Source organism: Suillus discolor (genome assembly GCF_016758755.1).
Source record: "Suillus discolor strain FC423 chromosome Unknown F5147scaffold_2, whole genome shotgun sequence".
In the NCBI taxonomy this organism is placed as follows: Eukaryota; Fungi; Basidiomycota; class Agaricomycetes; order Boletales; family Suillaceae; genus Suillus; species Suillus discolor.
The window spans coordinates 675,001-699,240 of record NW_024541249.1 but is presented as its reverse complement, the minus strand read 5'-3'; the positions used below and the strand labels follow the sequence as shown (position 1 = coordinate 699,240).

At 41.0% G+C, this 24,240-nt stretch overlaps 4 protein-coding genes across 4 annotated transcripts; 1 reads left to right on the top strand and 3 right to left on the bottom strand.

The window, feature by feature from the left end:
* Positions 1-8,248: 8,248 nt before the first annotated feature.
* On the bottom strand, positions 8,249-8,905 carry F5147DRAFT_767179 (uncharacterized protein; the record flags this gene model as incomplete). Its single annotated transcript, XM_041440849.1, has 1 exon — positions 8,249-8,905. One exon carries the CDS (start codon positions 8,903-8,905, stop codon positions 8,249-8,251), a length of 657 nt encoding a protein of 218 aa, XP_041299534.1.
* Positions 8,906-18,111: 9,206 nt separating this feature from the next.
* F5147DRAFT_767178 (uncharacterized protein) lies at positions 18,112-18,751 on the top strand (the record flags this gene model as incomplete). Its single annotated transcript, XM_041440848.1, has 3 exons — positions 18,112-18,153; positions 18,202-18,504; positions 18,563-18,751. 3 exons carry the CDS (start codon positions 18,112-18,114, stop codon positions 18,749-18,751), a joined length of 534 nt encoding a protein of 177 aa, XP_041299533.1.
* A 1,838-nt stretch (positions 18,752-20,589) lies between these two features.
* F5147DRAFT_767177 (uncharacterized protein) lies at positions 20,590-20,823 on the bottom strand (the record flags this gene model as incomplete). Its single annotated transcript, XM_041440847.1, has 2 exons — positions 20,590-20,722; positions 20,771-20,823. The coding sequence occupies 2 exons, from the start codon at positions 20,821-20,823 to the stop codon at positions 20,590-20,592; spliced, it is 186 nt and encodes a 61-aa protein (XP_041299532.1).
* Positions 20,824-20,882: 59 nt separating this feature from the next.
* F5147DRAFT_564460 (uncharacterized protein) lies at positions 20,883-21,089 on the bottom strand (the record flags this gene model as incomplete). Its single annotated transcript, XM_041430725.1, has 1 exon — positions 20,883-21,089. A coding segment is annotated over one exon (207 nt), but the record flags the coding sequence as incomplete, so codon positions are not given.
* Between the last annotated feature and the right edge of the window lie 3,151 nt (positions 21,090-24,240).

Here is a 24,240-nt window from a genome sequence, read left to right as displayed (position 1 = left end):
AGACCGTCCTCCAGAACTTTTCCATACTCCTCCAGAAGTCCTTTGGACTTCATTGGACTTCCTCTGGACTTTATCTGAAATTTAGGGTATATACTTGGGTAAGGGGTGCAGTGTATGAGCTGAAGCCAAGCCCCTCAGAATCAGTCCTATCCTTTGTGCATAGTCTTAACAGACTGCCTCTGTAAATTGGGTAACATCTCAATTAAGTAATTTTTGTGATAGGCTAGGATTGTAGTACTATAGTTATGCATGTTTTTACTGTAGTGAGTCCTCAGTAGAATCACAGATATAACATGTATGCTACCATGCATGGCATGCAGTGCATGTAGTGCATATGTAAAGCAGCTTCATCCCTTAATGCTCAATTTTCAATCCTATTAAGTAGGCTAGCCAAGATAATAATGAACTACACAAATATTACTGAAGACAATGGAGCACTCATAGCATTGGACCAAGAAAAGCCTATGATAAAATAAAATAAATGAATACCTGCTAGAGACCCTAGAAGTCTTTGAACTTATTTAGATGATATGCTTGTGCCTCATATTGGCTATAATATGATTTGAGGCTCCTAACTTAAGTTAGATTTAGTTAGTGTATACTTTTAGTTAATAATATGATATTTTAGTTATTATTGCACCAAAAATAGGTTTATTCATGATGTTGGTCAAAAATCACAAAAATAATCTAGTAATACATAGTGATAGTGAGATTATCTACAGATTTTTAAAGTAATATAGAAGTAATATCCTCATTATTGTTGTCATACAGACTAATCTACTTATAACTTCATGCTATATGACAAACCCGAAGACACAACCGCATACTAGTACATATTATCCCAAGTTTAGTGAAGTAAAATAAGTGCCTACAATAGGTGAAAATCAAATTAAAATGCACTAATTCAAACTTAGACAAAAAAATTGAGATTTTTCAGTAGGATGGGAACTCCTGCAATTTTGTATACTACCCCCTCTCCATATTCTTTAGTGATGAGTAGCTATAGGTCAAGAGCTATCTGAACTATAATTTCAGCATAATCTCTGAATATCTACTACATGTTCAACATGCAGATTACTAGTTTTTGTAAAGAGCTTTCGTTTTTTCAAATAATTTATATTGAACCTCAAAAAGTGTCAGTAGGCAGCATAATGTATTAAGAACTCACCTTAACTGATGGTAGAAATTCAGGCCTTCTTGATAATAGCCTCTCATTTTTGAGGTAGTGAAATACTACTTCTTTCCTATATCATACAATGCAGCTTCTCTTTGATAGCATGTTTAATAATATTAATGGTAGGTGAGTTTGTTAAGCTTCATGATAAATGATATATCAGGAGCTTAATTATCTGACACTAACATGAGACTTGGAATAGTTTCTTGCAAAGCTTAAGATAAAGTCTGAGCATCATTTTGAGACAAAGAAATAGGAGTGGCTTCACTTAACCTAGGAGTATGAAGTGTCCTTAATTATTGGCACCAACAGAAGAATAAAGATGCTGAGATCTGCATTCATGAAGTAGATATATAAGTATATAAAGTATATTTGAAAAGATCATGCATCAGTTTTACATAAGCAGCATAACCTGGAGTACCCTTACAATTTCTATCACCAACTACTTCATTACCATCTGGATTCTCAAACACCTGATCAATAAAGTCTTTATCCTTATTATAAATCCACTTGAGAGAGCTCTTATAAGTTCTATTTTGCTTATAATAATATATTTCAAACTGAATTATTATATTATGCAGAATGATATAATACTTGATCTACCACACAGCAAAATTAAGGTTTTTTTCTAGACAGAATATGGAAGTAGATTTCTTAAAGGAACTGAAAATGTCCGTTTAAGATGGCAAATATGTATTTAATATGAACATAAATTTAAATAATTTAAATTTATTAAAAAATACCAATCTTAGAGAGATGGTAATTGAATATTTTCTGATTCTTTGTTAACTGTCTGTTGTAAGGCTTCTTAAATGGAGTAATACACCATGACTCCAATGTATATACACTGTCTGCCCAAACTCAATGATCATTAGGGAAAAAGTGAGTATATTCTTCATAGAGGCAAGTAAATCAAAAGCAAATACATAATAGACACTCTCAGGAATAGTCAACAATCAAGAAGTTATAGGGCAAGATGATAGCCTAAAATTAAAAAATTAAATTTATATACATAAAAATAAAAGGAAAAAGTTACTTGACAGCATAAGGAATACCTGGATTTCCTATCATAAAATGTCTCCTTATAATAACCAGATTTTATGAAAAGATTTATAATTAAATCATTAATAGCTAGAAAGCCATCTTTTCAAGTACATAACTAGGCAAATTTACAAGCCAGGTTAAGGTTTTCAGAGTCAGCTGCTAGAAAGCAAATCAATTAGTCATAAGCATTAAGTACTACGATCATCATATAATAAGTGTAATTAACTACCGAGCTAACACTCATACCTGTCCATTGAGCAACAACCTCAAGAGTAATTACATTGCTATGGTGGCCTGCATAATTCAGGAAAATAGTGAGCTAGATAGGAATAGGAAGCTAAGGATTGTTGGACTCCAGATATACAAGCCAAATTGGTATAGGTGGTTTTCTGGCTAGCACAGAAGGACTGGTTAATTTGCTTTTAAGATACTAACTATTACGACTAGGATTAGTCGAGGTGTCCTAGTCCAATGGGACAATCTAACTAGCTGAAGGCTGGAGGGACAAATGAGGTTCTTCTCTCAGAATGAGAGTTCAGTTTCAAGAGTTCTGGCTAAGCAAGCGGCGGCGACTTCCTTAGAGTAGTATTTCTGAGATAGTAAGGTTAGAGGCCTTACTAAAGGAATGTTCCAGGTAAACCTAGTAGATTCAAGTGCTGTATACAAGTGGTAATGTTACAGTATATAAGCGATCAAGAAAGAGTATTCAGACGAAGTTGGAAATGGGTTATCAAGATAGAAGAAAGAAGGCAGTGTAAAAGATAGAGATAGAAGGCATGATGTGGACAGCCCACATTAATAAGAGATAGCAAGAATAGAACAGTGCAGACAGCCTGCTTAGATATTGATAAAACAAAAAGATAGGAGGAAACAGAGGCTGTTGTAACACCAACCTGGCAATGTATTGATATTGATGTTAGGTACTTTATATCATTGTATTAGTCAATAACATTCAGCTCTGGTCACTGAAGAAATGTTGCTGAAAGGCATCTCTGCAAGGTGAGTAAGTACTATCTTCTTTTCTCTCCAATCCAGTTTAGATTCATTGGAGAAAAAGCCACTGCTTTGGGCTAGGAGAACTATGGAGGGAAAGGTCTGCAATGCCTATGAATTTAGTTATGACAAAGCTAAAAAGTTGTGAGTGACTCAGAGGGCAGAAAAGAGAAATTGAATTTTTTTTTACTAAAGATATAAGGGATTGTATGAATTTAGTGCCCCTACTCTCAGGGAAAAATCCTAAGGGAAATTAAATGCAGATGAGAGGCTAAGAGAAGAAGGGAAGAGTGCATTAAAACACTATTGCAATGGCTGCAGCACTCAAAGAGCATGCTAATTAACATGGGCTGGCTACCTCACCTACATGTTTGATGTCTCGCTGAATAAAAGGTCAAAGCAAATGAAATTTTGAGAAAAAGATGCAGAATACTCAAAGAACTGGATATGCAGTTGATGATAGTTGGCATGCAATATCTAAGTCAAGTTCATAGTGTCTAGGGTCAATAATATGATCATGATAAACATGCAGTTAATGATGTCAAACACTAAGTGTTTGATAATAATAAATGTTATATATTCATCTGTATTTGTCTTAGCCTAATTACACTTATCAGTTTACCTTTACAGTTCCCTAATTATAGGGACTTGGTTTTTGTTTTGTTAGTTATAACACAAAGTGTATTGGAGGTTGTACTATCTGTTACAGATATGTTCTGATTCTGTGTTCTACTTTATGTAAGGTATGACTTTGCCCTATATATCACATGCTTCAAACATCAGGGCACTTAAAGATAGGAGTGTAGGTTTCAATCTGAAGACCATGTACCCCTAGAAAATGATAGTACCTCTAGGCCTAAGCATAATGTATCTACCATAGGAGTGATGAATAAGTATGGAATTGTCAAATTGTCAATAGTACAATGGTTATCAGGCTTATTGTGATCTTATATTGTGAGCTGGTTATTATCTAAATAAGACAGAGTAAGATATAAGTGAAATCTATGTTTTTTCTGGCCCAGATGGTGACAATATACCTATCCCATTGTGATATCCTTGTACCCTTATAATATCCTTGAGTTACCCCTACTATTGGTCTAAGGGTAAGACTCTCTGGAGATAGGGGTGTAAGTTGAGCTCAGGATACCCATAGATTTATCCCTATCCATATCTAACTATTATGGCCTTTCTAAAAGGAGTTGATTAGGGGTGTCAGGTACTACATATGTGTGGGTCCATGTCTTGATACTATTGATATTGATCTCTAGCATTTCAATGCATCTGCCCATGTCTTGTGCTTTTCCATTTGCAGTCTGCAGTCTCATTTAGATCTACTGGTTGTAAGGTACCTATGTGTTCCTCCATGCCTCTTCATATATTACAACAATTTTAGAGCCTTTATCTAGTAGCCCAAGTTCTAAGTAAATGTCATTCAGAGTGACCTTGAGTTGGTGCAGTGAGTGCATGAATGACACCTCCTCATCAGATTGAGGCGATTGGGATCAAGAAAGACAAAGATTGGGCTCCATAGGAGTGGTGACAGGCTTGCAATCAGCCATGCCAAAGTGTTTGAGGATGTCTAGTGAGTACTGATGCTGGGAGAGTGATATGGCATGACTAGGAGGGTCTCTGTCTATCTTGATACCAAGAAGTTGAGTGGTGGAACTAAGGTCGCAAAGTTTGAAGTGCTGAGAGAGCTGAGAGATGATTTGGTCGATGGCAGTGAGGGATTTGGATGCAAAGGTCATGTCGTCCACAAAGACAGGCAGAATGATGCGATCTTTGCCTCGAGAATAGACATAGATTGGTGTGTCCAAGTACATCTGCTTGAATCCAAGAGACTCGAGCACAACTCTTATCTTCTTGTTCCAGCGATTGCCCCCTTGCTTGGTGCCATAGATGGACTTGTCCAGAAGACAGACAAGTCTCTTAGGGTCGCCCTCAGCAAAGCCTTCGGGTTGCTCCATGTAGACCTCGCAGTCCATCTCTCTATTGAGATAAGCATGAGAGATGTCGACAGAGCGAAGATGGAGGTCATGAATGGCAGCTAAAGTAAGGACAATATGGATGGTGGGCATACATACGGAGCAAATATCTCGAGGTAATCAAAGCCAGGGCGCTGATTATAGCCCTTGGCCACAAGGTGTCCCTTGTGGCGCTCTATGGAGCGATCAGCGTTGCGCTTGACTTTAAACACCCACCTTGAGCCTATGACCTTGCAATCTTTTGGCCTTTCAACTAATCTCCAAGTCCCATTGCTCTGGTGAGCAGCCAACTCCTCAAGCACAGCTTGGTGCCATTGCTTTGCATCAGAATAATGCAGGGCCTCTGCAAATGACATTGGCTCAGCTGGGGCAGCCACAGAGTAGCACACCTCAAAGCCTATATCACCATCCTCCACATCATCATCTACCTCATCATCTAACTGCACATTAGAGAGCTTCCACCACTCGTGAGGAGGGCGACGTGCTCGTGTTAGCAGTCTGGCACCAATGCCAACTGGAGAGGCAGGCGCAGGAGGAGCTGGGGCTGGGATTGCTGGCACAACTGGTGCGTGTGCAAGAGGCTGAGGAGGCACTAGATCAGGCCCTAAGACGCCATGTCTATCGCCAGGTTGGACATCTGGGACAGCTGGGTTGACTGCATGCTTAAGAGGCAATACAGAGGGTGCTGGAGCGATGGCAGGTGGAACTGGTGGACCTGGTGGATGCCTCACCCCCCCATAAATCAGTGTCTCATCAGAGTCAGCATCATCATCATCATCAGAGTCTGGAATCACCCTAGACTCGACAGTAGGCAAAGAAGGGGAGGGCAGAAGCACACTAGCAGGCCTTTTAGAAAGAAGCAGATGCCTCTCATCGAAATCAGCGTGTTCTGAAATAACAGTGTGCTTGGAGGTGGTTGTAGAACTTCCAGCCCTTATAGCCATATGGACAATCAATGAATATGCACTTTCCATATGGGACTCGAGCGCAGAGCGCTTGTTCTTCTGCACATGCACATAGGCAGTGCACCTCCACACTCTCAGGTGGGAGATGTCAGGTTTCCGCCCATGCCACAGTTTGTAGGGCGTGGCATCATCCACTGCAGCAGTGGGGCACCTGTTCCATACATGAACCAAAGCTGCAAGAGACTCACCCCAGAAGGCCTTTGCAAGGCCAGACTCATCCAACATGGTGGTGATGCACTCAGCTAGAAGCCTGTTGGCTCGCTCAGCGATACCATTCTGCTGAGGACGAGCCCTGACTATGTGCTGGCGCACAATGCCACACTGGGTAGTGAAGTCAATGAAGGCATTGGACAGAAGGGGGCATCCATCTTATCAGCAAGGCAAGGCTCGCAGATGGGGTCTGGTGACGCCCTTGAGTCCAGCCTAAGTCCAGTGATCAGATTATGGTCAACAAGCGTCCTGACACCAGCTATCTGGCGCACTGCATGGCAAAGCACTTGTGCACACAATGGCCTGCCTTCTCACAGAAGTCGCAGACAGCATTAGCACTCCACTTACAGCTACTTTGCGGCACCCCAGCGGCAGAGGCAAGGGCAGAATCACTGGAGGACGCTCCAAGGGCATCAGCATGTCGACAGCGCTGGGTTTCCTCAGCAAGGAAGGTGGCCTTGAGCTCCTTCTTGTCCAAGGACTTGAGGAGGATCAGGCTAGATGCAAATTGGGCATAGTCTTATGTGTGATGAATAGACCTCGATATGAGGCAAAAGTGTAGAAAGGGGCGCACTATGGGCCCAAAATTGACTGATCTCCCACTGATCTCCTTATCACTGATAATCCAGATGCTCTACAACAACTCTAACATGCTCCAGAGGATTTTCAAGGTCGTAGAAGACGATGGTGAAGATGGATAAGGCGGCGAGTCACAGGGGAGCGAGATATGGATGCAAAAAGTCGAAGTTGATAGGAGATATGTGTGGATATGAGTCAGGTCTCAAGAAGGGAGATTAACTCGACCTCCTGTGAGCTGATTAGGGCAGGGAAGACGCAGATGGGGGTTTTTGATGTCAGGGAATTGAATGGTAAAGGAATGAAGTCAATATCTTCAGTAGATCTTGAGCTATAGCGATTTTGAAGCGGTTACAGCGCAGGGCTCATAACCTGTTAAGATGGGAGTAAAGTGGGCCGCTTCTAGAGGCTGCTGAGAGACCAGAAGAGATCAGACTAGAGTCCAGAGTAAGTTGCCAATCTATTGAATGGTATAGTGAAGTTGTACAGTACCTAGAGTCCAGAGTAAGTTGCCAAAGAGGCAGGGAGCACTGGACTCTGGGATATGGGGGACATATGGTAAACAAATGTAAACAGACAAGCCACAATCAAAGGGTAAGTAATAACTCGACCTAGGGATGTCCTAAGGAGATTAGGAAGTCATGTAAATAGGTAGCAAAGTGCAAGGAATGATACTGTAAGTATAATGGTACAATTAGACACATAAAAGACATAGAAATATATACTGTAGAGGTGAATAATCATATAACTAACACCTTTTTGCCCTCAATAAGACAATCAGTCTCCCATCCCTTCATACTCTCCAGACTCGTTCCATCTTCACCTTGATCACTCTGACAATTGGTCAGAATTTTGACAATAATATCTGTTCAATTATTATTAACACCTGCATCGGTGTAACATCATCCTGTGGTGTCAATCTCATGGTTGATGAAATGGCAATCCATTACTTCAAGTACAACAAAATTTCCAGTCTGTGCTGGAAGCATGCCAGTCTTATTGATCCTATGCTCTGTACCTATGCTCCACTCAATATCAATCTTACTTGATAATGTCTTCAGTGCATCAATCAATGCAACTATTATGAAATCTACTCGAATGACAGCCAAAGTACACTACACAAAGTAAGCACCCAGCCAAATATAATGTTGTGTTGCACAGCCTAGTCTGCAATACTTGTGAGACAAGTGCATTCGACATGAGGGGTTAGCTGTTTGGAAGTGTAATAATCAGTTGTACAAAAAGGAAGATAGTCTGAAGACAAAAACATCAGATCAGATACTTTTAGGTCAGGTCAGGTGTTAGGGTGGTTTGTCATTATTGTCAGGTGTCTCTACTACAAGAGTCAGGCCACTAATTTTGGGTCTTGTAGCTTTTGCAATAGCGTTCACAACAGTAATGGGCTGGACAACCTTGACATGGTCCTCCTTCTTCTTCTTTGGATGTCTTATGAATGGTGATATGGTGATGGATTGCGGAAGCTGAACAAATTCAAGGGCCAGGATGTCAATCTTTGTCCATGAGGTGGGTGCACACCCAAATCTGAGCAATATAAACCAGAGTATGTGGAGAGTCTCGCGCATTTTCTGCTGGATGGCCTCAGACACAACAAAACCATCTTCATCAACAAGATATGATATGGAGCCAGCACCATCAGGGCACTTGACTTCGAGGACACCATGACTAAGATATTCCTTCGTCCAGTCACTCTTGAACCAGTAGTACACACCATCATAGTTGTCTTCGCAATATACTGGGATCTGTCTGTTGGCCTCATGTGCCACCTTTAATATTTCAGTAAATGGGTCTGTGGGAGTGCCGATACTGAGAGAACCAATGTGTTCCAGGAGTTGCTCATATCTAGAACTAGAAAAAAGCATAATGATAACCTTCTGCTCGAGGGCACGATTCTTCTTCATTAGCATAGACACCTCATTTTTGCTGGAGTTGGCATGCATATATGCACTGCCTCACTGGCTATATGCATGCGACTAGAAGCCAGGAGGATGACATGATAATGAAGATGAGCTGTCTGCAAATGATTTTCCACTGTGAGATGTAGTATCCTATAGTACTACTAGTTAGAGGATACCATTAAATCTGTAAATCAACAGAAACACAGCACACTTGGATAATAGCCATCAAATCCATGAGACACAGATCTCTACAAGAGAAATGTTCCCTTGAGTCATCTTCATGTAACCTGAGGTGCATTGACTCTGGAGATGGGAGAATCGACTCAGTGAAGGCATAGAGCCTTTGCCACTAGTGGTGGTGGTGTAAATTGTGGAACTGACCATGTGGATTGTGCTGGTGGTGGTTCAAATCATATGGGTGAATTGGGAGATGAGTTTGGTATGGGTTGTCAGTTGTGTGGTGTGCTCATTGTCGTGCACAGCAAAAAGTCTGTTTACCTTTATTTGTAAGTGCCCGATAATTCTTCTAAGTCCAAAGTTAGTGAACGCAATTCACTGGCAACTTGTCTGGCCATGGATATCCCTCTTCTAGTGCTAGAATTTTTCAACTTGCTGTCAGATTCTGATGATATTGATAGCCCACATCTAAATCACTCAGATTTAGAACTCCTTGATGGAGCCTATTGGCTTACAAATCCTGTCTGACTTGACCCTCTCAAGTACCACATTTCTGGCCATCCAAGCCCACAGCAGATTGAAGACATCTCTGACTGGGTAGCGGACCTGTGAGTACATCTCTGCTAGTAGTTGGTTTATTCACTCTTGGGCTATATACTATATAAGCTTCGCAACACCAAGGTGTAAACAGAAAACCATCCCAGTTCCTACTTTGAAGGCCCCCCCAGCACTGGCAGCATCACGGAACCCAAATCGGACAACCCACCAGTCACCTGTGTCCCTCCTAGACCCAAATCAGATGGCAGTGTCACAGAACCTGAATCAGATGACTTTGCTACATCTACAGACCCTGGGCCTAATACCATGTCATCTGTCTCTGAGTCAACAACTTGTCTGGACATCACTATATGTTTGCGACTCCAAGTCCACCACCTCCAGGCTCGATCTACTGGAATTATTTCATGAAGGAGGAAGATGCAACATGGTATGACCATTCTGGCACAGATAAAGGTTTTCAAGCTGTACGAAAGATGAAACAAGAGCTACAGGCACTGTTGGCATAGCATAGTCACTTTGTTTTTTTCTAATGGAATCATACTACTTTGTTGCTGAATGAACTTTGATTGATGCATGCAAAAAACTTGATGTGATGCTAACTAACTGGTAGGTTGATTGTCCTCATCATCCTCATCCCAAAGGATGCCTCCTAGGTTTGCAAGATCCATCCCAGGCTTCTCGAACATATAAAAATTCTCCTCTCCTGCCAGCACATGTGGAATCATTGACACAACAGACAAGAAAGTTGTCACCTGAACTACTCTTTGTTAGTTATATGATCATTCACCTCTACAGTATGCATTTCTATGTCTTTTATGTGTCTAACCTTGCCATTTCACTTACGGTATCATTCCATACACTTTGCTACCTATTTACATGACTTCCTAATCTCCCTAGGACGTCCCTAGGTCGAGTTATTACTTACCCTTTGATTGTGGCTTGTCTGTTTACATTTGTTTACCATACGTCGCCCATATCCCAGAGTCCAGTGCTTACTGCCTCTTTGGCCAACTTACTCTGGACTCTAGGTACAGTACAACTTCACTATACCATTCAATAGATTGGCAACTTACTCTGGACTCTAGTCTGATCTCTTCTGGTCTCTCAGTAGCCTCTAGAAGCGGCCCACTTCACTCCCATCTTAACACTCTTAGCCCTGCTTCCCCTTGATGCCTGCAGGTGTAGAATGTGTCATTTGACTTTTGCAAGAGGGTCTGGTCAGGGGAGTACACAGAAACAAGAGCAAGAGGTTCGAGTGTTTGTTCCACAGCAGCCTCCTGTATCTGCGTCCAATATCCATTTGCAGCCAGCAATGTCACCTGTCTCTGTTGAGATGGGAATAAAGTGGGCCAGTTCTAGAGGCTACTGAGAGAGACTAGAAGAGATCAGACTAGAGTCCAGAGTAAGTTGCCAATCTATTAAATAGTGTAGTGAAGTTGTACAGTACCTAGAGTTCAGAGTAAGTTGCCAAAGAGTTGCCAATCCTGACCTGTATGGCACTTTGTCTATCTACCAATGAGAGAACCTGTTGGGAACAATTCATCATGAGTGAGATTTTTGATGTGACACTTGTGCAGCAGCTCTTTTAATTTAATGACAGCTTGGTGTACCTTAGTATGCATGCACGGAGCAGGTGCATCTTCATCCTGCTGATGTATCCACATCTGCCAAGCAACTGCAAGTGCAACTGGATAAACTCATATAAAATTATGCCATTGATCTGCTTTTAAATGCTCTCCTCCACTAGCAATCTTGTCATCATGATTTAGCATCATGATCAGCCATAGGTTTAAGACTCTTACCTCTATTTGAAACTGTCCAGAATGACTCACCCATCATAGTGATTCCAGAAACTCAGTAAGTCTATCTATGGGCATGATTTCTCCTTGTTTTCTAGTCCCTATGAAATGGAACCTTCAATGAGGATGACTTTGTGAATCTGATCAGAAGTACCTGTAAAAAGTTCTAATGATGCTCACAACCAACTGGAAAGGTATATAATGTCTGATAGAATGCTCAGAGCTCCATTCCAGGTTGGAAACCTATCAAGGATTGAAGTACGGACACCCTTCTTCTCTGCAATATTCTTTCGAGTGTCAGCATCAGAATCTCTATATATATATATTTTCATTTGAGCTGCTTCTCTGAGATCTGGTATCAGAATTCTGCAATGATAGTAGTTCAGGTTCTTCATCTGAGTCTAGAGACTCAGATGTAGACATGTCATCCATATATATCATCTGGCTCCTCCCTCACTGAGTTGCTTTTCTTGATGTCCGAAATTGAGCCATGCATTGCAGCTCCATCTGCTCAAGGAGTGGGCACTGGATCATCCTGACAAGTTTCAACATAAACCCCACATGGATCCTCCCGTTTTCAAGCACCTTGTTGATACAATCCTTGGTCACCCAGTTTTCTACAACTACTCAAATAACCCGTGATTACCTGTCCCTGTGCAACTTGCGATATTCCTTAATAGTGCAGGTCATTATGGAAATGCAGAAGACATAGCAGATTGGGCAGGCATCTCAATAGGGACAGTTACAATTGTCACCGGCATGTAATGATCGCACTTCTTCAGCATCATGATGTCATGATTCATTTCAACTCACTTTATGAGGACGATTAGATTAAGAGGGAGAGGGCAAAGACATGGATTGAAGATCAAACATGTCTGGAGTGGAGGGACAGGTTTCTCTGTGTCAACAGCACACTGATTAAACTGTTTCAAAAGCCTGGATGGCACGGAGAGGGTTTCTATGACCGCAAATCAAATGACTCACATCTCCCAAAGGTCGTAATCATGCCGCACAACCTGTGCATTGTCGAATATGTCATTGGTGTTCCTGGTAGTGTGCATGACTCTAATTGCATTTTCAAAGGCCTAAATTGCGTGCCATCCTCAGACCTTTTTGGGTGGAAACAAGTGGATTTGGGCTGACATGGCCTATGGCTTCCATCTGTGGTGTGTTGTGCCCTTCAAGCAACCAGCAGCTGGTGGGTTGACCCATATCAGAAAATGTTCAACTATCATTTGTCAAAGGTAGGACAAACTATTCTTGCCACATCAACTAACTCCAACGTTTCCAGGTCTGTGTTCGCTCTGAACATGGCTATGGTTCACTGAAGGGATGCTTCCAGTTCCTTCGTGAACTGTAGATCCAAATCCAGACACAGTGAGACCTAGATGAAGCACATATATGGATGAGGTGCTGTATAATTCTCCATAACTTGATCATTGAAATTGAGGAAAAACTCACCACCAATGACTCATTTCAGCACTTTGCTCATGTAGTGAGACAGTGGGGTAGACATAAAGATGGTGGTAAGGAAGAAGGTGGCGAGAATGGCGAGGACAGTGAGGACGATGCTGGAGATGAGAGCTTCATTGGTTCAGAGAGGAAAATTTTGTGTAATAGCTGATGAGCCACTTATTGTGCAGATCTGAATGAGCAATGCAACAAAAGTGAAGCTCAATTCAAATACATATATACATGATTAGCTACAATGAAAAAAGCTGGCCCTAGAATGCAGTATGAATTTGTGAGAAATTGCACAGCAGGGATGAAAAATACTGAATGATGTAAGACTGTTATTTACCCTGATGAGACATCTCCCTCTCTAAAGCCAAGTGCTCTAACTTCACTCAGAGTTTGTAACCTGGGTGTACTTGGTAGCACTTCATTAACCAGCTGATGAAACTGATTGTGTCACCTTCCATAAGCTGAGCTAAGGGGGTCTAATTGATTCCACAAGAGTCTTTACTATGGAGTCCACCACTGTCAGGACTACCACCACCGCTGTGGTGAGTTGGGGTTCGGCAAAGGTGGAGGGGCAGTAGTCCACAGTCTTGTGGAACTGCAGATGACTCTTAATGCACAGGTCATTGTCTATGATGGTCTTCCAATCGGGCAATGACACAAAGATGCCAGCCTTGGAGTGCTCCCGTACTATGGCGGCACAGGATAGCAGCTGAGGAGAGAACAATGTAGCACTCCCCCCATAAAGCTTCAAATCTTTTGCCTGCACCAAATTGAGTTAGTTATCCAAAAATATGGTACAGATCTGGTGGAGCGAAACTCATCATCTGGCAATCTCATCTAATAATGTCAGTGTGCCTGGATCACTTTCCTTTAATTTCATACAATGCTTCATCAACAATTGTATAGTCTTGAGTGTAGCCTGGAGAGTGTTATTTGCAATTTCCGAAGGTGTCATAATGGTATATAGAATTTAGTGAGCAACAGGTGATGGTATACACAAAGAAAGATAACTTTGATTATTTTTCATAAGTCTTAGGATTTATACTCATACTTCGGTTATGGGCATTTCCAAGAATGCATGGCCATTGTCAAAGCAGTGCTATGGACCCGTTAATAACATAGTCACATAATATAACTTCTTCTGTGATTATTGTTGCAGTCAACATACAAGGAAGATTGAGTGAGGCTAAATTCTGAATCATTATAGTCATAAGCAATGTTCTATGGTGTAAATGTATTTTGTTTAAATCCCAGATATTAATGAGAATTCCATTTACTCACAAAAGAGAGTCTCAGGTTGTGGCATGGTAGTATATTTTGGATGACTGTAACCAAGTCAGAGTCTCAAGAGTATGTAATTTGAGAGGCAGTGACCTTCCTTCTTGCCTCAACACCATGAGGAGTTGTTCTGTAGAAATAGACTTTCTTTACATATATCAATAATCCTAAGAAATATATATTATTCCAAATCCAAATTGCATCAAGTCCTACTCCAAATTGGACAATTGGGTGAAAACACTGAGTCTAAGACCTTTGAGTTGACTGAGTTGGGCTAATATGTATGCAAGTTCCTTCTCACAATGTGTTACAGTTTCAACTGATGCTAGTTGATGTAACTGCAAGGATGATGGAGTAGATTGTGGAAGGAATAGTGGTGGAGGGATGGGGGTGGTGATAGCAGAGAAGATGGAGGTAAAATCTGCAGAAAGGATGACCTTAAGAAAGGTCATGGTTGGAGTGCAGGCGGCCATGGAATTGGTTTAACTTGTGGAGGGCAGGCTGTTACTACCAGCTTATGAGTTTCCTGCTAAGGATTTTGACAGAAGCTTTGACTGTATTGTTATCAGTGACCACGATTATACTGATTCATAAAGCTTGCTGTAGAATTGAAAGTCACTTCAATGACTCTAAGGTTATTGTTGGGCACTATAGTATTATTAGCATATTTTTGATCATTGAGAGAGAAAAAAGGTGCTATTGGGTATCTTCAATGATATCTATCATTGCAAATATTATGATGGCTAGTGCAGATGTAGGAGATAGCCCCACTGCCAGAAGTTCTATTCCAAAGTATTTAAACTTAGGCAACAATCATACCAGAGCCCACATGTAGCTGTATATAAATTATAAAGTCTAAACTGACACCAGGACCAACCACATACAACAGCCTAGAATTGTGACATTAATTGACTCAATTTAATTATGAGTGCATCAGTAATTATTACCATACCAAAACTGAGTAGAGTAAACATGCACCATTGACACTTATGTTATTGTACTGAAAGCCTTTGTGATCATGATCCACTCAATTGTTGGACATGCTAAAGATGTCAAACAATTTTTTTTAGATCTCAAAACTACACAGTCTACAAAGTGCTGCAATCTGTTGTAACAAAAAAGCTACCAAAGCTGATAAGTCTACTCGTCATTGTCATGCCTATATGCACACCCATAAATAACACACTGGTGTTCTTCCTGCTTAAGTAACACACTCAGTGCCTGAGCAGCACATTTTGAATTAATCCACATCTTGACTGGAGGATACAGAACATGTGTTGCTATACCAGACATCAGAACATGATCACAAGTATTGGCATATATGGAAGCTCATGTATCTTGAAGGCAACCTTAGCCCTGTCTATATGAGATGATAATTCCTGGGCATGGACCGAATGTGTACCTGAGTTAATAATACTATAAATACTACACCAATCCAGATATTATTCTGATCTTGTAGATCTTTAGTCATGTATTGAGGTTGAAGCATACAACAAGACGTGGTCAAAGATTGATTTAAGCTCCAATATCAGACTTCAAACCGGGACTGCTATACTGACATTATAATATCCTTCAATTTCTCAAATTGACCTGATTATTCACCTCTACAGTACACATTTCTGTATCTTTTATGTGTCTAACTGTGCTATTATACTTGTAGTATTATTTCTTGTACTTTGCTACCTACTTACATGACTTCCTGACCTCTCTAGCACATACCTAGGTTGAGTTATTACTTATCTTTTGATTGTAGCTTGTCTGTTTATATTTGTTTACCATACATCACCCATATCCCAGAGTCCAGTACTTCCTGCCTCTTTGGCAACTTACTCTGGACTCTAGTCTGATCTCTTCTGGCTCTTAGTAGTCTCTAGAAGCGGCCTACTTCACTCTCATCTTAACAAAAGGTAGCCATATAACTACATATATGTAGTTATAAAAGCCAAAACCAAGAGTCCAAAGTAAGTTGCCAATCTATTAAATGGTATAATGAAGTTGTACAGTACCTAGAGTCCAGAGTAAGTTGCCAAAGAGACAGGGAGTACTGGACTCTGAAATATGGGTGATGTATAATAAATACATGTAAATGCACAAGCTACAATTAAGAGGTAAGTAATAACTTGACCTAGGAATGTCCTAGAGAGGTCAGGAAGTTATGTAAGTAGGTAACAAAGTGCAAGGAATGATACTATAAGTGTAATAGCACAGGTAGACATATAAAAGACATCAAAATGTGTACTGTAGAGGTGAATGATCATATAACTAATAGTTATCTGTACCAATCCTAAGGCAGGTAGTCAGTCCTAAGTGCTAGTGCTAGTATTGCATACAAGCCTTTCTCCTCTAATTAATAACAGAACACTGATATTTTATGAAACACCATATCTATTATATCTTGTGATTTGGCTTCCTGTTGGAAGCTTGATAAGTCATCAAGATTCTATTGACTCAGAATGTGACATATTTAATAATGAATATGAACCAAAGTGTTTCCCTCAGATTGGCATATTCCTAACTGAAGGCAAGTGCCTGTTTCATAGTTATAATGGTTTGCAGATATTATTAAAGAAGCTCTTTGACAGGCCAGCTGTGCTCCAACTTAGCAAGATCTTCTATTCATAACATTGTCAATAAGTTAATTAACTATACAGAAGCCATGGGCTCCAATGAGTCAGGTAATCCAGCATGCAAATTCTATAATAACTCAAATATTTTAACTAAATTTATAGTTAGAAATTGCTTATATTCAAAATTGTTGCATAACAAATAAGTTGACTCCTCTGTGTTATCAGTATCTAAGTTGCTAATGTATTGAATAATATAGTGAAGTTATATAGTACCATAAGTTGCAAAAGAGGCAGGAAGCACTGGACTCTGGGATATAGATGACATATGGTAAACAAATGTAAACAGACAAGTCACAATCTAATAGTAAGCAATAACTCGACCTAGGAAGATCAAGAAGTCATATAGATAGGTAGCAAAGTGCAAGGAATAATACTATAAAGAAATGTGTACTATAGAGGTAAATAATTATATATAACTAATATATTGGTCTTGATGTGTAAATGATAAGCACACGCTAGCAACACTCAATGCTAAACTACTTATTTTCAATTTAATGCTTAAGGTAATTCAGGTCTTTTTCAGCTATACTAATAACTACATCATTAATTGCTCATTCCAAAACTACATTGGATGTCCTTTAATGTCCCCTATCAATGATCTAAGACACCATTGGAACACTCCAAAGATGCACTTTTGGAAGCACATAACTCTTGGCAAGACAACTGAATAGTACTCATCTGAATCAGAAGCTCACCTTTATTTCAACACCATATCTTTCTTGGGCTTCTACTTGGAAATTCCACTTAGTTTGTACTAGTATCATTCTTCACATGCACCTACACATACAGGCCCACCCTTCTAGCATATTGCCATCATTTGGATAGTGCCTTCTGAAGCATCTTACTTACCCTCTGCTGAACAAAAATCAAGCATACCTTATATCACACTGACTCTACTTTCAGTACCAGCTCTACTCCTGATAGAATTCTCTATGCTATTCCTACCTTCTTCCTATGATTACCTTAACAACCACAAGAAGCAATATTATGCTCTTCAATGTACCAAGAGATCAAGAATGGCATTCCACAGTCTCATAGTCCCAATACTTGTCTATATTTCTTTTGTGTTTTTTTTTTCTAATTTATGGTGGAATTATGTTTAAACGAAATGGGCGAAAGTGCCTCCATCACCACTCTGGATGCAGGAACCCTCACCACAGACAGAGAAGGAATGACCACCATAGGAGAGCTGGTGCCCATGCTACTCCTAAAAATCAATGTCTGTCCACAACTCACAGAGTATCAGCACAATCTCTTGCTTCACTTTTCACACGGAGTCATCACCCTCATGTGACCCAATGCCTCTAAGGAATTTTGCCTAAAGGAGGCGCTCAAAGAAGTAAGCATGGCTTTAAAGCCCTTGGTGAGGTTCCGCGTGACTTGTGGGGTAAGTTCTACATTTCTTTTTTCAATCTTGCTGCTCATGATATGACAGTCAGTACACAAGCTTGGCAAGGTCGGCGACAGTGAGTGGGTTGCCACAGAAAAGCCTGGTTTGCTGGCTTCACAGAATACAGATCGCAAGGCTCTGGAGAGGGCTATCCTGTTGGATGTACAGAAATGGATGATGGAGGATCCCAACATTACAAAACGGCGGAGTGCACTTGTCCTCACCACTAAGGTGGCGCAGCCAGTGTGGGAACACTTCACCACCATACATGACACATTAGTGCCCCTCGTCATCAAGGCAAGTACCATTTCCTTTCAACGTGGTCATGGAATGCTAAACCCTTCCCAGGTGTCTGGATATAGTGGGTCCAAGGAAAGGCCCATTATTGATACATGCTGTGAAGCAGTACCAGATCGGGGAGGCTTACATCAAGGCTGCGCAATATGTTATCTACAAAAAGGAAACCCTCTGCAGTTGCAACTGGGACAAGCTCAAGGATGCTCTTGCAAATAGGAAGGCCCGCAGCATTCAGACTACCGTGGAGGACATTGTAAAGGTTGCGAAAGGTCTGCTGGCAAAAGACCTACCTTCTTGAGTCTACTATTGTACTTAACGCTTGTGATTGTTAAGTTCGCTTTTGTCGGAGTAGGATATGGTCATGAAGTTCTAACAAGATTCTTCATGTGGTATGGCTCGAACAAAGGGAGGTTATGTTAGTTATATGATCATTCACCTCTACAGTACACATTTCTATGTCTTTTATATGTCTAATTGTACCATTATACTTACAGTATCATTCCTTGCACTTTGCTACCTATTTATATGACTTCCTAATCTCTCTAGGATGTCCCTAGGTCAAGTTATTACTTACCTTTGGATTGTGACTTGTCTATTTACATTTGTTTACCATATGTCACCCATATCCTAAAGTCTAGTGCTTCCTACCTCTTTGGCAACTTACTTTGGGCTCTAGGTACTGTATAACTTCACTATGTCATTCAATAGATAGGCAACTTACTCTGGACTCTAGTCTGATCTCTTCTGGTCTCTCAGCTGGTAGCCTCTAGAAGTGGCCTACTTCACTCTCATCTTAACAGGCTCTGAGGAGAGCTTGACTAAAAAGATGCAAACAAGGAGTTTGAGAGTATATAACAAAACATTTCATATATAACAAAATTTCTAACCAATGAGACATTTGTTCTTTATTTGACAAAAATCAAGGTCCCACACAAGATGAAAATGTCTTTAATGACCATCTGCTACAAGATAGTAGTATCATTCTAACTCCTCAACTACACCAACCTCCTACCCTTTTGTTTGACCACAATGAGTTGGAAAGCACAATGGTCCTGGACACCAAGGACCTATTTGGGCAGAACATATTATTTGGCACCTTGCTCACAGATGTTCTATACAGCCACTACGGTGTAGAGACTCATGCCTCTCATTGTGCAATATGGCAGTTTTCACTGGGGAGTACATGGCACGAACTTGTAGCATCACTCTGTGTGCTACCTGCAGCTATCTCTATATGAGGTGCAGCTTTCCCGCGCAACGCGCGCCATGCGCGCGTACCTTTCCCGCGCTTCACGATGTATATGCGCGCGCGCTTTCCCGCGCTTGAGCGCCCTATAGCGCCAGCCATCCGGAAGCATCCATCCACTGTCCACCAAGTTCCCTAGTGCGTATATTTCCATTTCTCACATTTGCTTATCGTTCCATCTTTATTTTTATCATGGACCCTTACTTACATATATCTTTACATACCTTACTCGGTAGCGCTTCGGCTCCGCATGACAGCGCTTAGGCGCCATACTTAAGCGCCAGCAGTACATACTATGACTTACGGACCCACCAGGACAAACTGACTCTCCCACCAGAACAACAGAGGACTTACTGGTTACTACCCACTATTTACCTAGCAGAACATAGTAGAAATCTATTTGTTTACACCTCGCATCTCTCTTCTCTTGTCTTACATCATACCATCACTTAAGCAAACTCACTCTTACTCTCTCTCGTATCTGTACACACGCGCACGCCTTCCCACGCTCCGCGCCATACAAGCGCGCATTCCCGCGCCTTGCGCGCACCTGCGCTTTCTCGCGCTTCGCATTGGCCAACCAGTAGCGCTTTCAGCGCATACCTCTAGATCCTTGCTGCACTCGCTTCCCCTTTAGGGTCGAACGCACTTGTCGTCTCAAGTATAGCAGACTAGGCAACGCGCGACCTTACAACAATTATAGATACAGTCAGGAGCACTGTTCGTGCCTCGCTGTATCGTTGAACCTTCAACGGGCTTCTCTGCAGCATGCAATCTGAAATACAGTCTGCCAAAGACTCCACACCTATTGAAGAATCTCACATAGTTAACACCTTACTATTTAGCTACCTTAATGGAATTCTCTGGTGTCTGTATGAATGAAAACTGGCCTATGATAGTTCCACTTGAGCTTCCCATTGGTAAACTATGTCTGGATCTGCTGAATTATGCAATTTTGCAAATGCTTTGGCACTTTCAGCTGCCCCTTGTTTGGCCTCTTTGTACTTCCATGACAAAACACCCCTAATACAAGTGAATTAACTCCATGTGTGAAATGTAGATAGGACCAACCCATCTGAATTATCTTCATGAAGTTGCAGTTGTTCATCTGATAGTCCAGGCATTCTTGTCTATGCAGAGTAGACATACCCCAACATGATGAAGATACAATGTTCAGGGGTACCTATAGCATTTCCATGATCTCTCTGTTGATCCTGGCTGTCCCTGGGATAAAGTTGGATGCATACCAAACAAAGCATTTATCCTGATTCCTATGAACATGCCATAATCCAATTCCCAGGATGATGTCCATCCCCAAAGAAATGTTCATGTGCATGCTGTCATCTACCCATCTCTGAAAGTATTTGTTATACTGACAATCAACATCATAGAAAGTAAATTCATCAAAGTCATCGGACAAGAGCTCTCTCTGTGTATCTTGATGGACAATGGTCTTAGTGTTGCCTGAGGAAATAGTGGACAGCAAGGGAAATTTTTGTTGAGATGGGAATGAAGTGGGCCGCTTCTAGAGGCTACTGAAAGACCAGAAGAGATCAGACTAGAGTCCAGAGTAAGTTGCCAATCTATTGAATGGTGTAGTGAAGTTGTACAGTACCTAGAGTCCAGAGTAAGTTGGTAAAGAGGCAGGAAACACTGGACTCTGGGATATGGGCGACGTATGAGTCCAGAGTAAGTGGGCAAAGAGGCAGTAAGCACTGGACTCTGGGATATGGGCAACATATGGTAAACAAATGTAAACAGACAAGCCACAATCAAAGGGTAAGTAATAACTCGACCTAGGGACGACCTAAGGAGATCAGGAAGTCATGTAAATAGGTAGAAAAGTGTAAGGAATGATACCATAAGTGTAATGGCATAGTTAGACAAATAAAAGACATAGAAATGCATACTGTAGAGGTGAATAATCATATAACTAACAACATTTGCTCAAGGAAGTGATCAAACAGGACTCATATTAGTGATATCATTCCAGTCACTCAGTTTAAGAGACCCATTAATGTTGTCCCTCGCTTTGGCGCAAGTACAGAAAATTATCTCACCCAATATAACATCATCAAATACTCATTAGAATTCTAAATGTAACACAAGAGGCCCAATGTTCTGTTATAGATCTTTTATGCACTTTTTTTTCTACTTTTGTATCAGTCTAGGATATTTTTAGTTACTATGTGGCAGCAATAAGCCCTCTGCTGTCTCACTTTTTTTTGCTGAAGCACTGAGTGCCTACCTGTCAATATGGCATACTTTTATAGAATGGTTGGTGATGGAATCAAACTAGCATCACTAATATCACTCCCCAAAATCAACACCCCTACTATGAACAATTGACCTCTGTTGAACTTGATTGATCAGTTACAACTGAACCTCAACCTGAGGAGGACTCGCTAGGCCACCTACTCCCTCTCATTTTCAAACCTTTCACAGTCCCTATTCCATTGGTAGCCAAACTCATAATCAAAGTTAGTAAAAACATATATTGCAACAAACACATTAATAACACATTTGCCTAAACAGCCCACATAATATCATGTTATTGTATGATACCAATGCAGGCACCTCCATGGCTGGAACATAGCCAAAACTGCACCATCTGCAATTTGAATATAGAATGCAGCTCATTCAATGACTCTTATGGAAGGCACTGAAATCAGGTATGAACTGGATCTCATCTTGATCTTTCACTAGTGGCCATAATGACCTTAGAGTCTTATTGTATAACCATTTTGGTAGTATCATGTCTCCCTACTGCAACATCAACCACTAGCCTAATACATTTGCCCAAATTATTGCTATTATTGTTTTAGGTAGTCCAGAATGTATTGGATATAATGCCACAATTACTTCCTAGAAAAACATTCTGCTTCCTCCACTCCCAGGGTGCACATATGCCTGGCTACCATCTATTTAAAAACCATCCTGCTCAAGCTAATACTACTTGTGACATGTTGATCATGCCATCTCTTGATGCATTCCCTAAGGATCTCCAGGAAGGACCTTCTAGTGGCACCCTTAAGCACAAACTAATACCTCTTTGTGACTTTTCTCACAACTCAAGAGAAGAACATCTCATTTCTTTTCCTTCCTTCTCTTCCCCTCATCTTCCACTTCCACCCCTTGAAGCTACTAGTACTCCCTTTTTGTGCAGGCTTCTTGTGCAGGCTTCTTGTGCAGGTTGTTGCAGGTGCAAGCTACAAAGCAACAATCTAGAAATCATCCTCCAACACACCCATACTGCCAATATCTTGCATCTCACAAAGCTATGCAGATGACCTTGAGTCTCTCTTTTACGTGTTCATTTACATTTGCATCAAATACAGCAGCCCTCATGGTAAGGAGCATCAAGAGCCTGCAAAGGACTCACTACATGAGATGTTATTAGATAGCTGGATGACCCTTGACCTAAATGCCTACAAGTTAAAAATAGTCTATTTTTTGGCAGTTTCATCAAAGGAAGCTCATATCATCAATTAATTTCACCTAGATTTTGCTGACCTGATCCCCCTGACAAAAGAGTGATGTACATTGTTAAAGGACAGCAGGAGATACAAATGATTTTCAACAGTGTACTTGATGTGCTTGAGCACCATTTTGCCACTCTTCTGGAAGATGTCTCCTTATTCTCATCTACCAAGAAGAACCTCAAGAAATATAATATACATACTAGCATTTACCCTCTCACCATCCTTCATTCTTGTGCTGGTCTGGTTCCACCTCACATACATTCTGCACCCATATCCCCCCCCCCCCAAAAACCCCATGCTGAGGCTCAGCATATTGAGTACAGTGGATTCTATAACTAGGACAATATGGATTGTGCAGCTTGCTGGGCCCAGTATCTCCAATCTTGCTGTCAGGCATGATCACTACACCTTGGGAGGTCTTGCAAATGGATGGCTTCAGAATATCATTGTCACGATTTCCATACCCTTGTGCTTGTGTCATGAAAGAGGTGATTGGAACTTGGCTACATGTTCACCTAGAGCAGAAGAATATTATCTTCATATGGATTGTGTGGTCCATTGTTGATAACAGTGAGTTTCTTTTGATCAGGTGGATGGCTGCTTATCATATCTACAGGTAATGTACTAAAATGATCTGTTGATCAAGCCACCAATGAACTCATCTCCTCCTCCGCTGCTGCTGCCTCTGCCTCTGCCTCCTCCTCCTCTACTTCTATGTCTTCTACTACTTCTGTGCTCTTTACCATATAAGCCTTTTCCTAGTGCTTACATGTTAGTTATATGATCATTCACCTCTACAGCTTACTCTGGACTCTAGTCTGATCTCTTCTAGTCTCTCAGTAGCCTCTAGAAGCAGCCCACTTCATTCACATCTCAACATTACATGCCTTGTAGATTTGTTTGCCATGTGCCTGGCATTCCTTGTTCTTAGCAACACATTCCATAAGCTTGTCACTTGTGAGCTTTATCCATGAGCATGTTCCTTTTAAAAGTAAGTTATACAGCTCAATCAAGTCTTTGTGATGCCCAATCTTTCCAGGATTTTAAATAGTGACAGGA